This window comes from Xyrauchen texanus, chromosome 37 (genome assembly GCF_025860055.1).
Source record: "Xyrauchen texanus isolate HMW12.3.18 chromosome 37, RBS_HiC_50CHRs, whole genome shotgun sequence".
Lineage (NCBI taxonomy): Eukaryota > Metazoa > Chordata > Actinopteri > Cypriniformes > Catostomidae > Xyrauchen > Xyrauchen texanus.
Genome location: NC_068312.1, coordinates 3,460,902 through 3,473,690, shown reverse-complemented (window position 1 = coordinate 3,473,690; position 12,789 = coordinate 3,460,902). Strand labels below are relative to the sequence as shown.

Genomic DNA, 12,789 nt, shown 5'->3' with positions numbered 1-12,789 from the left:
CTGTACATTATTCAATTTTTTTGCTGCCAGTGTGTGTGTGTGTGTGTGTGTGTGTGTGTGTGTGTGTGTGTGTGTGTGTGTGTGTGTATTTATTAGGGCTGTCAATCGATGAAAAATTTTAATCGAATTAATTACATGGTGTCCCATATACAAATATTTCCTGAGAAAGCCCCTCACATAAAAATAATTCAATATATATTGATGAAATAATGATACATAGTTATCTTTAAATATAAACAAAAAATAACGTTAAAAAAATGTACGCAATTAATCGCACCATAATAAGGAAGATTTACAGAGGGCAGTAAGTGAAATTTCCGCTGTATGAGCAACGCACGTTTTATAAAGTGAAGAAAACACTTCAGTAGGAAGAACAACACGTTCAAAACACTTGAAGTAGTGCAAATTCGATCTAAGGGATCCCAAGATGTGATGAAGATTGAGTATTAAACTATATTTAACTTGAAACGTGAACTAAAAATTTTATGTTTATGATGCAACTCACCCGAGATACTACACAAGCATGTCTGACGCAGGTGTAGATTGACGGGCTCTTAAACAAGCCCTCATAATAAATCTTGAATTGATTGACAAATTCACTTGTGAAATGGATTGCTGTGAACTGTATGCCAATGATTGACTTATGATCAATAATATGGTAGTAAACAATACATTGTATTCTAAAGCCGCTTTTTGTATTGTCTTATCAATGATTAACTCTTCTGCTACAAGAATGTAATGCATTTTAATTATGCACCCCCCTCCCCCCCCGTTTTTTTATTTCTCCCAGGAAACCAGTAAATTGTATGGCCCAAACCTCGTTATATAAATAATCACATCAATATATTATTCCAAGTTTGTCCAGTTGCCAGATCTTGTATGAGACGCATCCTACTCACACAATCGACACATCATAGACATTTCAACCCATTTGTGATCTCAACCTGGCAACCTACAACCCAGTTGCGCTGTTAACATCTGTGCAGGTAGTAGACGCGGGAAGTTGAATCAAGCATCACTGGTAGATGGGAGGAGCAGACACAGGTGATGCTCCGGCGAAAATAACAAATATACATATAAATTTAACAACAGCTGGATGGAAGAATTTAATTTCATATCTCGAAACCATATCGACAATGCCCACACATTTTTGCAAAGTGTGTTGCACTGATTTTAATATCGGACAAGGTGGGGAAAATGACGTTACTCAGCACATTTAATCATAACGGCACAAAAGGTCTCCTGGATTTTGGTACCAAATGTTGACAGGTATGCCCTAGCCCTCACCCTCCGATCCAACATGTCCCAGACATGCTCAATGGGATTGAGATCCAGGCTCTTTGCTGGCAATGGCAGAACACTGACATTCCTGTCTTGCAGGAAATCATGCACAGAATGAGCAGTATGGCTGGTGGCATTGTCATGCTGGAGGGTCATGTCAGGATGAGCCTGCAGGAAGGGTACCACATGAGGGTGGAGGATGTCTTCCCTGTAACACACAGCATTGAGATTACCGGCAATGACAAAAAGCTCAGTCTGATGATGCTGTGACACACCGCCCCAGACCATGACGGACCCTCCACCTCCATATCGATCCTGCTCCAGAGTACAGGCCTCTGTGTAATGCTCATTAATTCGACGATAAATGCGAGTCCGACCATCACCCCTGGTGAGACAAAACTGCAACTCGTCAGTTAAGAGCACTTTTTGTCAGTCCTGTCTGGTCCAGCAAAGGTGGGTTTGTGCCCATAGGCGACGTTGTTGCCAGTGATGTCTGGAAAGGACCTGCCTTACAACAGGCCTACAAGCCCTTTGTCCAGCCTCTCACAGCCTATTGCGGACAGTCTGAGCTCTGATGGAGTGATTGTGTGTTCCTGGTGTAACTTGGGCAGTTGTTGTTGCCATCCTGTACCTGTACCGCAGGTGTGATATTTGGATGTACCGATTCTGTGCAGGTGTTGTTACATGTGGTCTGCCACTGCGAGGATGATCAGCAGTCCTTCCTGTCTTCCTGTAGCACTGTCTTAGGTGTCTCACAGTACGGATATTGGAAATTATTGCCCTGGCCACATCTGCAGTCCTCATGCTTCCAAGGCACATTCACATAGATGAGCAGGGATGAACACTGTATGCCAACTTTTAAAATACATCACTTATCTATGATAAACACTACATGAATCTTATTACAAAAAATAAAACGGAGACATGATAACAGAAATGAAAAGATTAAAAAGTTATTTTCAATACAATGATCACCATTTTAAATTGTAATGTATGAAAAAATTACATTAAAATCAGTTTATGTGTATGGTCTAAATTGCATATGGCATTATTGTTGTGCTAAAACATGTTCAACAATGCAAGGAATGCAAAGAAATGCGGAGGTAGAGGAGGAGGTAGAACAGGCAGTTACATCACACTTAAAAAGGAATAATTCACCCAAAAATGTAAATTATCTCATCAGTTACTCACCCTCATGCCATACTGGATGTGTTTGACTTTCTTTCATCTGCAGAATACAAATTAAGATTTTTAGAAGAATATTTCAGATATTTTGGTCCATACAATGAAAGTGAATCGATGCTAAAATATTGAAGTTCCACAAATCACATAAATCAGCATAAAAGTAGTCTAATCCAAGTGCCTCCAGTGGTTTAATCCATGTCTTCAGAAGCGATATGAGAGATGTGGTGAGAAACGGATAAAAATGTAATTCCTTTTTACTATTAAATCTCCTCCCCTCAATCTCCACTTTAACGTTCACTTTCTTCTTGTGTTTTTGGTGATTCACATTCTTCAAGCATATTGCCACCTACTGGGCAGAGAGAAAGATTTCTAGCAAAAATGGTCTCAAATATTGATCTGTTTCTCACCCACACTAAGCACATAACTGGTAATCTGGTAATCTGGTTATCAGAAGGACGTTGGTTCGAGCCCCACAGCCACCACCATTGTGTCCTTGAGCAAGGCACTTAACTCCAGGTTGTAATAAGGGCTCTGTAAGTCGCTTTGGATAAAAGCGTCTGCCAAATGCATAAATGTAAATGTAAATGTACTGTTCCTGTGCCTGACGGTTCTGGTGCTCAGAGCTCTGAAGCGTTGGCCAGAAGGCCTTTTTGAACTGTTCAAATAGGTAATGGGCAGGCAACCAATAATCCTCTCAGCAGTCCGAACTGTCCTTTGTAGTCATCTGATGTCTAATTTTGTAGCTGAACAAAACCAGACAGTTATTGAAGTGCAGAGGACAGACTCAATGACTGCTGAGTAGAACTGAATCAGCAACCTCTGTGGCAGGTTGAACTTCCTCAGCTGGCGAAGGAAGTACAACCTCTACTGGACCTTTTTCTCAATGGAGACAATGTGTGTCACCCACTTCAAGTCCTGTGAGATGGTAGTGCCCAGGATCTGAATGACTCCACTGCTGCCACAGTGCTGTTTAGAATGGTGAGGGGGGTCAGTGTTGGGGTGTTCCTCCTCAAGTCCACAATCATCTCGCGTTCAACTAAAGGTTGTTTTGACTGCACCAGACAGCCAGCTGTTCAACCTCCCTTCTGTATGCAACCTCCCTTCTGATCTCATCACTACCCGATGGCAGTGGTGTCATCTGCAAACTTCAGGAGCTTGACAGAGGTGTCCTTGGCGACTCAGTCATTGGTGTCGAGAGGGAAGAGTAGTGGGGAGAGCACACATCCCTGGGGGGCACCAGTGCTGATTTTACAGGTGCTGGATGTGAGTTTCCACTGTCTCACAAGCTGCTGCCTGTCCATCAGAAAGCTGGTAATCCACTGATAAATAGACATGGGAACAGAGAGTTGGTGATGGTGTTGAAAGCCGAATTGCCGAAGTCCACAAAAAGGATCCTTGCATATGTCCCTGGTCTGTCCAGATGATGTAGGACATGATGCAATCCCATGTTGACTGCATCATCCATAGACCTGTTTGCTCGATAAGCGAATGCAAGGGGATCTAGAAAGGGTGCAGTGATGTTCTTCAGGTGGGCCAACGCCAGTCTCTCAAATGACTTCATGACTACAGACCTCAGGGCGACAGGTCTGTAGTCATTAAGTCCTGTGAATTTAGTTTTTTTGGGACAGGAATAATGATTAAGCATTTGAAGTAGCATGGGAATTCACACTGCTGCAGTGATCTTTTGAAGATCTGTGTAAAGATAGGGGCCAGCTGGTTAGCACAGGGTAGAAGACACGCTGGTGAGATGCCATCTGGGCCTGAAACTTTCCTTGTCTTTTTTTCCGAAAGACCTAGCTAAAATCATCTTCACAGATCTTAAGTACAGGTTGAGTTGCAGGAGGGAGGAGGAGGGGGTTGCAGGATGTGTTGGTGTTTGTGTGAAGTGAAGGTCATAGTTTGTGTGGGGTGTGAGATTGGTCCTTTCAATCTGCAGTAGAACACATTAAGGTCGTCAGCCAGCTGTTGGTCCACCACAGGGTTGGGGGTAGGAGTCCTGTAATTTGTGACTTGTTTCATGCCACTCCACACTGATGCAGGGTCGTTAGTTGAAAACTGGTTTTTCAGCTTCTCAGAGCAACTTATTTTAGCCACTCTGATTTCCTTATTCAGTGTGTTCCTGGCCTGATTTCCTTATTCAGTGTGTTCCTGGCCTGATTGTACAAGACTTTATACCCAACCCTGTAAGCATCCAGCTGCCTGAGCTCTGCTTTAAACCACAGGTTGTCATTGTTGAATGATAAGTCCTAGTAGGAATGCACATATCCACACTGAAACTGATATATGATGTAACAGTATCTGTGAGTTCGTCCTGGTCTGTGGCTGCAGCCTAAAAAACTCCAATCCGTGCAATCGAAGCAGGTTTATAGTTCCCGCTCTGTTTCATTGGTCCGTCTCTCTACAGTCCTTGCTACTGGCTTGTTTGATTTTAGTATATGACTGTACGTTGGAAGAAGATGACCCAGACAGTGATCAGAGAGTCACAAAGCTGCTCTTGGGACAGAGCGTTTCACACACATTTCACACAAATTTAAGAAACACAAAAACATATGTGTAAATTTAGAAAAACCCTGTTCTATAAACCTGATCTTCATCTATTACCCCTTTCTACCTCATCATTTTCTATTTTTCTAAGGTGGAGCAGTTGACAGCATCACATGTGTCCAGCCTCACATCATGCTGCAGCGAGACCTTCGTCAAGTTCCCTATGAGCTCTTCCATGCCTGCATGATCACCAGCTATAGCTACCTGTTCGCCAACATCCACTACCTGGACAACAAGCACCGGACACTCAGCGGACAGCTCCACCCAAGCCCCAGAGCTCCATCCAGCAATGATTTCAGCCCTCAGGGTGAGGCAGCACTCCCTGAGTGCGAGCTCAAGCAGCGACCGCGGCCTGTGAACTACAGACATGCTATAGCTACAGTGGTCATCACAGGAGTGGTGTGTGGGATCGTATTTCTGATGATGCTAGCAGCAGCTGTCTATGGATGCGCATACGCAGCAATTAACGCAAAGTATCAAAGAGAGCTGAAGAAGAAAGCCAAGGAGATGGGCAGAGGAGAAGAACGAAAGAATATTGAGAGAGAGGAGAAAGAGCAGCTAGAGTGATGCAAACATTATACAATTCACATGAAGCACAAATACACACCAAGGAGGTCAGTGACCAGATATAGTTGTACATCTACAAAGTCCCAAGTGGTACAAATGCAAATACAAAAAGTTGGCAACACTTCTGGGCAGCTATTTTCCAGTCAGACAAGTACAGCTAATATCTACTTGACCGGGGAAATCTCCAAAACTGTAGTCCAGACAATATTTCAAGTCAATTTAGCAATAATGGTATCTTTGCTGCTTCTATATTTGCTTTTTAGCTATTAATAGGGTAAATTTAAACTGATCCAAAGTCTCTTATTCCTCCAATGCTGTTTAAAAAAAAATTAATTGTTGGTAAGTCAATACAGTTTCTACAGAGCTCTTGTAAGGCCAAAGAAACACATGAACATATCAGATTTTTTGTTTGTTTGTTTAAACAGGAACAAATCTAACCTGTCTTTGTTCAGTGCACGTTGTTAAATGTGAAGTGTGTTATTTTTTTATATTAAAATTAGTTGTCAATCAATATGGATATTTCAGAGGGCAATGCTTAAAAAGATATATAATTAAGCAGAGATAACGCTAATATAAATGTAAGGTGAGTTCCCGAAGGGAGTAACCACTCTGTCATTTTCAAAACATTGATCTGGATGTTTGAGTTGTCTGATATGACAACTTTTGACTCAACCACTTGCATAAGTTGGAGGAGGGATGCCTTTTTGTCTGACCAAATGCATACGGGTATGAATGGTGGTGTTTTGGTCATGTGAGTGGTTGCTGCAGAGCTCTTTTGGCATGCTTTGTTAAACTACTTTGTTTACAGTCCAGCAAGGGTGTGAGTGGCTGCTGCAGAGCTCTTTTGCTGTGATTTGTTACTGATTTGTGGATCTTTCTCTGGATGATTATGGAAAATTATGTTGGATTTTTACTTCCGGAATTAGACTGTTGTGCTCTACACCACAGGTGCCACAAGTGGCAAAGAAATTATACACTGCAGCTTTAAGAAGCAGTATTTACATATGGACAAAGTACACTTGTTTTAACAACATGTAACAAGTAGTTCCCTTTACAAAAAGCTACACTTCTGATACTGCGCTGGAAGCGCTTTGGGAACACCTTTATGTGTGTGACCAGCTGTGAATATGTGTGTAACAGGTCAATGAACATTGACTGGAATTTATAGCCTCTGCCGGTGTAATCATTGGATGCACCTGGGGCTGGGCTATAAATAGATGCATCACCGGAGCATCGTCAGATATTTTGTCTTCAGAGATCATTCTGTGTGTGTGTTTCTATGAGCCTGTCAAACATTCTTTCCTCTGTTAGGAGTTAGAATTGTTTAGGCAGTGCGCAGTGAACCTTTTTACCTTTCTCTTTTTTCTTAAAAAAAAAAAAAGAGAGAATGACTGAAAGCAAACGATGCGTGTTCCCTTGTTTACACTCTATGGCCGAGAGGGAGACGCATCAGTTTTGCTTTGTTTGTTTGGGGAAGAGCATGCTGCTCTCACGTTGAGCAGGGCGGGTGCGAGCATTGCGATCTGCTTTCGCTTACTTCCGGGAGTTAGCACCCACTCTTTCATCGTGGGGCTCTCACATATATCTGGCTGAGGAGCGAGAGACGGGTCCGTCCCTATCGCTCACTCTCTCCCCAGATCCAGCTGATCCTTCTCGTAAGCCTGAAGTGCACCTCAGCACCTCTTCGTTTCACGAGGAGGGCCCTGAACCTCTGTACATTCCACGCATAATAATAAAGCGTCTGAGAAATTACTCTAGGTGGTTACTGGGGCTGTGGCCAGACTACAGCTAGACTGGCCATGTGAACAAAAGACCCCCCAAACGCTCCAAACTACAAGACAGATTTCTGTCAGGTGGCTAAAAAAACATAAGAGGGAGGGGAACACTATATTAGTCCCTTCCTTTATTTGATGACCTCCATGATGAGCTTTCTCATTCATGGAGGAATCTTTTTACTTCCTGTGTCTTCGTGCCCTTGATGTCGATATATTCGACTATCGTGGGTGCTGAGACACGGGGGTATTCAATGATGCCGCCAGTCGAAGAGACGCTTCGGGTAATCACTTAAAAAAAAAACCCTCTCTCCCCACAAAGCCTTGCAGAACTACCTCCACTTTAGTGGGGAGGGCTTATCAAGCCGCGGGTCAGGCTGGTGCTGCTCTGCACAAGATGGCAGTGTTACAGGCGTACCAGGCTGACCTGCTGAAGGACCTGAGTGCGGGTGCCACGCTCGACGAAGAGGCTTTTTCTGAGCTACATTGAGCCACAGATCTTTCTCTCCGTGCGACCAAGCAAACAGCCCGTGCCATTGGCCGGTCTATGTCTGCCTTGGTCAGCACAGAGAGACACCTTTGGCTCAACCTATCAGGCATCAAGGACAAGGGTAGAGTTTTCCTCCTTGATGCCCTGGTTTCGCCTTCTGGCCTATTCGGGGACGCTATGAGCACAGTCATCTCCAGGTTACACACCCGACTCGGTCCTGATAGAAGGGAGGCTCAGAAGCAAAGCGTGGCAAGTCGTGCTCGCCCTCAGCAGCCCCCAAAGCAAGACCTCAGGACGCTAATTTCTAAGAGAAAGAAACCCTGACGGTCTTGTGCCTAATCTTGTGGGGGTAGCTCCCCTCGGGACGGGGCACGCGCACCATCCACTTCGCCCCTCCCGGTACCCCCACGAAACCTCTCCATTCCCACCACCTCCGGTGTTTCGGGAGGTAGAGGCTTCCATCAAGAAGTTGGGTGTTTCGCTGCTTCCTGCATTTATTCAGGACGCGGAGCACTCGACACCCCCTCAACAGGAAGTGTTAAAATTAATACCCATCTCAGAGAGCCTGGCAGCGTGGAAACTTCTGCCAGATATTTTTATGTGGGTCCTAAGTACAGTAGTAAAGGGCTACCGAATTCAATTTGCACGCCGCCCTCCGTGTTTCAACAGCGTGGTCCCCACTACCGTAAACCGGAGCAGGCATGTTTACTGTGGAAAGAACTGCAAAATCTCTCAGTCTATGGGGCCATAGAACGTATTCCCCTTCCAGAGAAAGAGTCAGGTTATTACAGCAAATACTTCCTGGTTCCCAAGAAGGGTGGGGGAATGCGTCCGACCTTAGATCTTCTAGGCTTGAACTGCTCAGTCAGGGTGTTCAAATCTAAGATGCTAATTATCAGGACGATTACGTTTGGCTGGTCACGACTGATCTCATGGATGCGTATCTTCATGTAGAAATTCTACCACAGCACAGGAAGTTCCTGAGGTTTGCTTTCGGGGGCAAAGCCTTCCAGTATCGGATTCTTCCATTCGGCCTAGCCCTATTAACCCCCACATTCACGGAATGCATGGATGCAGCACTGGCTCCTTTGCGACTCTGGGGCATCCGCATTCTGAATTATATAGACGACTGGCTGATCCTAGCACAGTTCCAAGAACTGGCAGTTCAGCACAGGGATATCGTCTTAGCTCATCTGGTTTCTCTGGGGTTGAGGCTCAACGCCAGGAAAAGCATCCTCTCTCCCACTCAGAAAACTACCTATCTGGGGATCATATGGAATTTTATCACGGGCACAATTGTCTCCTGCTCGAATCGAGTCCATTCAGAACACCCTGAGCAAATTCAGGCTAGGCCAAGGTTGCACTGTTCATCAGTATCAACAATTAATAGGTCTCAGTGATCCCTATGGACCTTCTACACATGAGACCGTTGCAGTTTTGGCTCAAAGCTAGGGGATTTTATCCAAGGGCCAATCCACTAGGCTGATAAGGGTTACGCGCTGCGGGCTTTGTTCCCTTTCTATGTGATTCAGACCCCGGTTTCTTACCTTGGGTCTCACTCTAAGTGCGTCTCGTCATTGCAGGCTGCTAATGACAGACGCCTCCCTGACGGGCTGGGTAGTGGTCTTAAGTGGTCATTCAGCTCAAGGGGAATGGGAGGGTCGTCAGCTCGGTTGTCACAGTAACTGTCTCGAGTTGATGGCTGTATTTCCCGCATTTCGGCTTGCCACGCCTTTATGGACGGGGTGCCCTTTAGGAGGCATCCTCTACTCGCTCGCTTCATTCGTGGAGCCATGCGAATGTGGCCTCCTGCTAGGACCAGGACCTCTTCATAAGACTTAGCAATAGTCCTTGAGGGTCTGGTTGAGACCCCTTTGAACCTCAGCATCTGACAGACTTCTGACTCTCAAGATGGTTTTTCTTATGGCGGTTACCTCTCTAAAGAGAATTGGGGACCAACAGGCTCTGTCTGTTTTGCCAGCCTGTTTAGAGTTTGCCCCAGGAATGACCAAAGCAATTTTGCACCCTCATTCTGACTACCTGCCTAAGGTGCCTTTGGCGACCCTACATCCGGTCACTCTCTAAGCCTTCTGCTCCCAGCCGTTTGCAACTCCGGAGCAGCAAAGACTTCACAGACTGTGTCCAGTCTGTGCCCTTTAGACTTATGTCCACCGCATTAGCCAGTGGCATAAGTCAGGGCAACTATTAGTTTGCCATGTGAGCCGCAACCGGGGGGTGGCCACCTCCAAGCAGACTATGTCGCATTGGGTGAGGGACGCTACTGCCCTGGCCTACGAGGCGCACGGTCAGGCTTCGCCAGTAAGTATCAGGGCTCACTCTTCTAGAGGGCTCGTCTCCTCTAAAGCCTTGGCTAGAGGTCTCCCTCTGCAGCAAGTTTGTGATGCGGCAGGTTGGTCCTCTCCGCACACATTCATGCTATTTTTATAGTTTGGATGTTCTTGCCACTCCGGGCTCTTATGTCCTTGAGTCGACATCTCAAGCTCATGTCTGAGGCCTCTCGCGCTTTTGTGAGCACACTTCACATCCGTAGGGGGTCCGGACAGCCACAGTGCGGCGCCGTGGGTATTCTCGTTCCCAAAGGGCAGCATCAGAAGTGTATCTTTTTGTAAAGGGAACATCTTGGGTTACTTAAATGTAACCCTTGTTCCCTGATAAAAGCGGAACGAGATGCTGTGCTTCCCTGCCGCACTGGGATGCCCCAGGACTGCTCTTCAGACAAAATACCTGACGATGCTCCTGTGACGCATCTATTTATAGCCCAGCCCCAAGTGCATCCAATTATTACACCGGCAGAGGCTATAAATTCCAGTCAATGTTCATTGACGTGTTACACACATATTCACAGATGGTCACACACATGAAGGTGATCCCAAAGCATCTCGTTCCGCTTTTATCAGGGAACAAGGCTTACATTTAAGTAAGCCGAGATGTTTTTCATTTATAGTTTATTGAAGGATTTATTAATTAGCATATCCATTAATAACAAGTCATGGTGGCAGCTCCTAATGTATGTGTGTAGTCTTAAACTGTGTTTCTGTATGAGTATTTACTGTATATACTAGTACAAACAGAGGATAAAGAGATTTTGATACAACTACTTTTGGTGAGTAAAGGAGGCAGTGATTTACAGGATTATACAACATGCTCCTCCTTAACTCAATTTGAAGGGTTGATCTGTCAGAATATATCTTTATCTAATATCAGAGTACACAGTCAACCAGTAATTGGGTAGATGATATGAAATGCTTGTGAGAAGGTAAGACATGCTATACTTCATCTAAAATTATATTAAACATTATTTTGCTAATTCTCACATATATCCAGTTTTGTGACCATATAATTGAAGATACCATAGACAAGTATTTGTAAATTAAAAAAAAAATCCTCTCTCTCTCTCTCTCTCTCTCTCTCTCTCTCTCTCTCTCTCTCTCTCTCACATACACACACATCATGGCTGTTGACAGTTGAGGATGCAGAATCATGTCGGACTTTAAAAGCATGTCATGCACAAGCACATATATGCCGCAGTTACACATTCATTTACTGTCATCAACATCTCAGGCTGCATTACTGATGAAACACACATATGAGGAGGAAATGCAGTGAGGATGCCAACAAATGAAAGTGTTGTCTTTTCAAAGAGTGTTAATCTATTTTTTATGATATTTTTCTTTTCAAATCAACATGTGTGACAGAAAAACACTAATTGACCCAGTAATTTCAGGTAACTGTATGAGTAAAGTAGCAATGTCAAAGTTTTGTGATTAAAAAAAAAGTGTATGTTTGTGCTCATTTGGAAATATGTTGTAATATGTTAAATAGGTTTATTAGTGTGCAGCAGTGTATTGTTTAAATAAAGCTGTTAAAGATTTAGAGAGTATATAAAATTTGATTTAGACAATTTTATTTTATTGTGTGTGTGTATGTGTGTGCTACAGCATAACAACGAATAATGTGCTGTGGAGAGTGAAAATCTGTCTCTTCTAGTTCATTTCACTGTCAGTTACAACTTGAATCAATTGTGCATGAGTGTCTATGTGTGTTTGTGTGTATGAGTGTGAGTGTGTGTGAGAGAGAGAGAGAGAGAGAGAGAGAGAGAGTGTCCCACTCCAGGTATCCGTATATTCAAACAAACACTTTCTATCTCTGTCTGTTATGAATTCTTCATTATTATAATGTTGTTATATGAATTCCAATGCGTTAGAGAAAATTATAAAAAAATAGGCACTTTTTGTAAAGAAAGATACTTTTGCAAAACATTTCACAAAAAAGAAAAGAAAAGTGTGTTAGGATTTAAATGATAAAATAATATATATACTTTTCAAAATAAGCAAAACAAGTATTTGGACACTTGCTAGGTGACAAACGTAATGGAACATGTCCATAGTTCTACTTCTGCTTTTGGCTGCTCCCGTTGATCCATGATCTGCACATTTGACTTGGCACAGGTTTTACACTGGATGCCCTTCTTGACGTAACCCCCAGTGGCTTGGTGAACTGAACATGTCCATAGTTAATTTGAGGAAATTCACCTGTAGTTAATCTGACTGAGGCAACTGTGTGAATTTTAGAGTAATGGACTTCAAACTATGACTATATATTCCCTCATAAACAGAAGACTGACCTCACAGTGAAATCATAAACAGTATGTTGACTTTTCACAAGCTAAAATCGGTTTGTGTTTAACGAAATTCAAAACACTACCCCCAGTGGCCAAAGTGGTAAGTGTTGTTGGGCGAATGGGCAAGTGTGAGCTCTATTTTCAAGGTGAAATGTCCAAAGAGGGGTGTCAAAAACAAGTTGTGAAGTGAGTTGTTTACAGCTGTACAGGCTGTAATACTGTGAAGAGGAATGCATATTGTACAAACTGTATCCCCAAACCCTAAACCAAACACCCACAGCTGACGCACATACACCCACAGTTAATCC

The 12,789-nt window shown here is 43.7% G+C and overlaps 1 protein-coding gene across 2 annotated transcripts in view; it reads left to right on the top strand.

The window, feature by feature from the left end:
* The window catches only part of LOC127630678 (leucine-rich repeat and transmembrane domain-containing protein 1), a 28,714-nt gene extending 19,382 nt beyond the window's left edge, over positions 1-9,332 (top strand). For both annotated transcript variants that reach the window (XM_052108328.1, XM_052108327.1), the window contains exon 3: positions 5,102-9,332. In XM_052108328.1, coding sequence (XP_051964288.1) covers positions 5,102-5,577 — 476 coding nt within the window. In that variant the 3' untranslated portion in view covers positions 5,578-9,332. The remainder of the gene's footprint in view (positions 1-5,101) is intronic.
* The last annotated feature ends 3,457 nt before the right edge of the window (positions 9,333-12,789 follow it).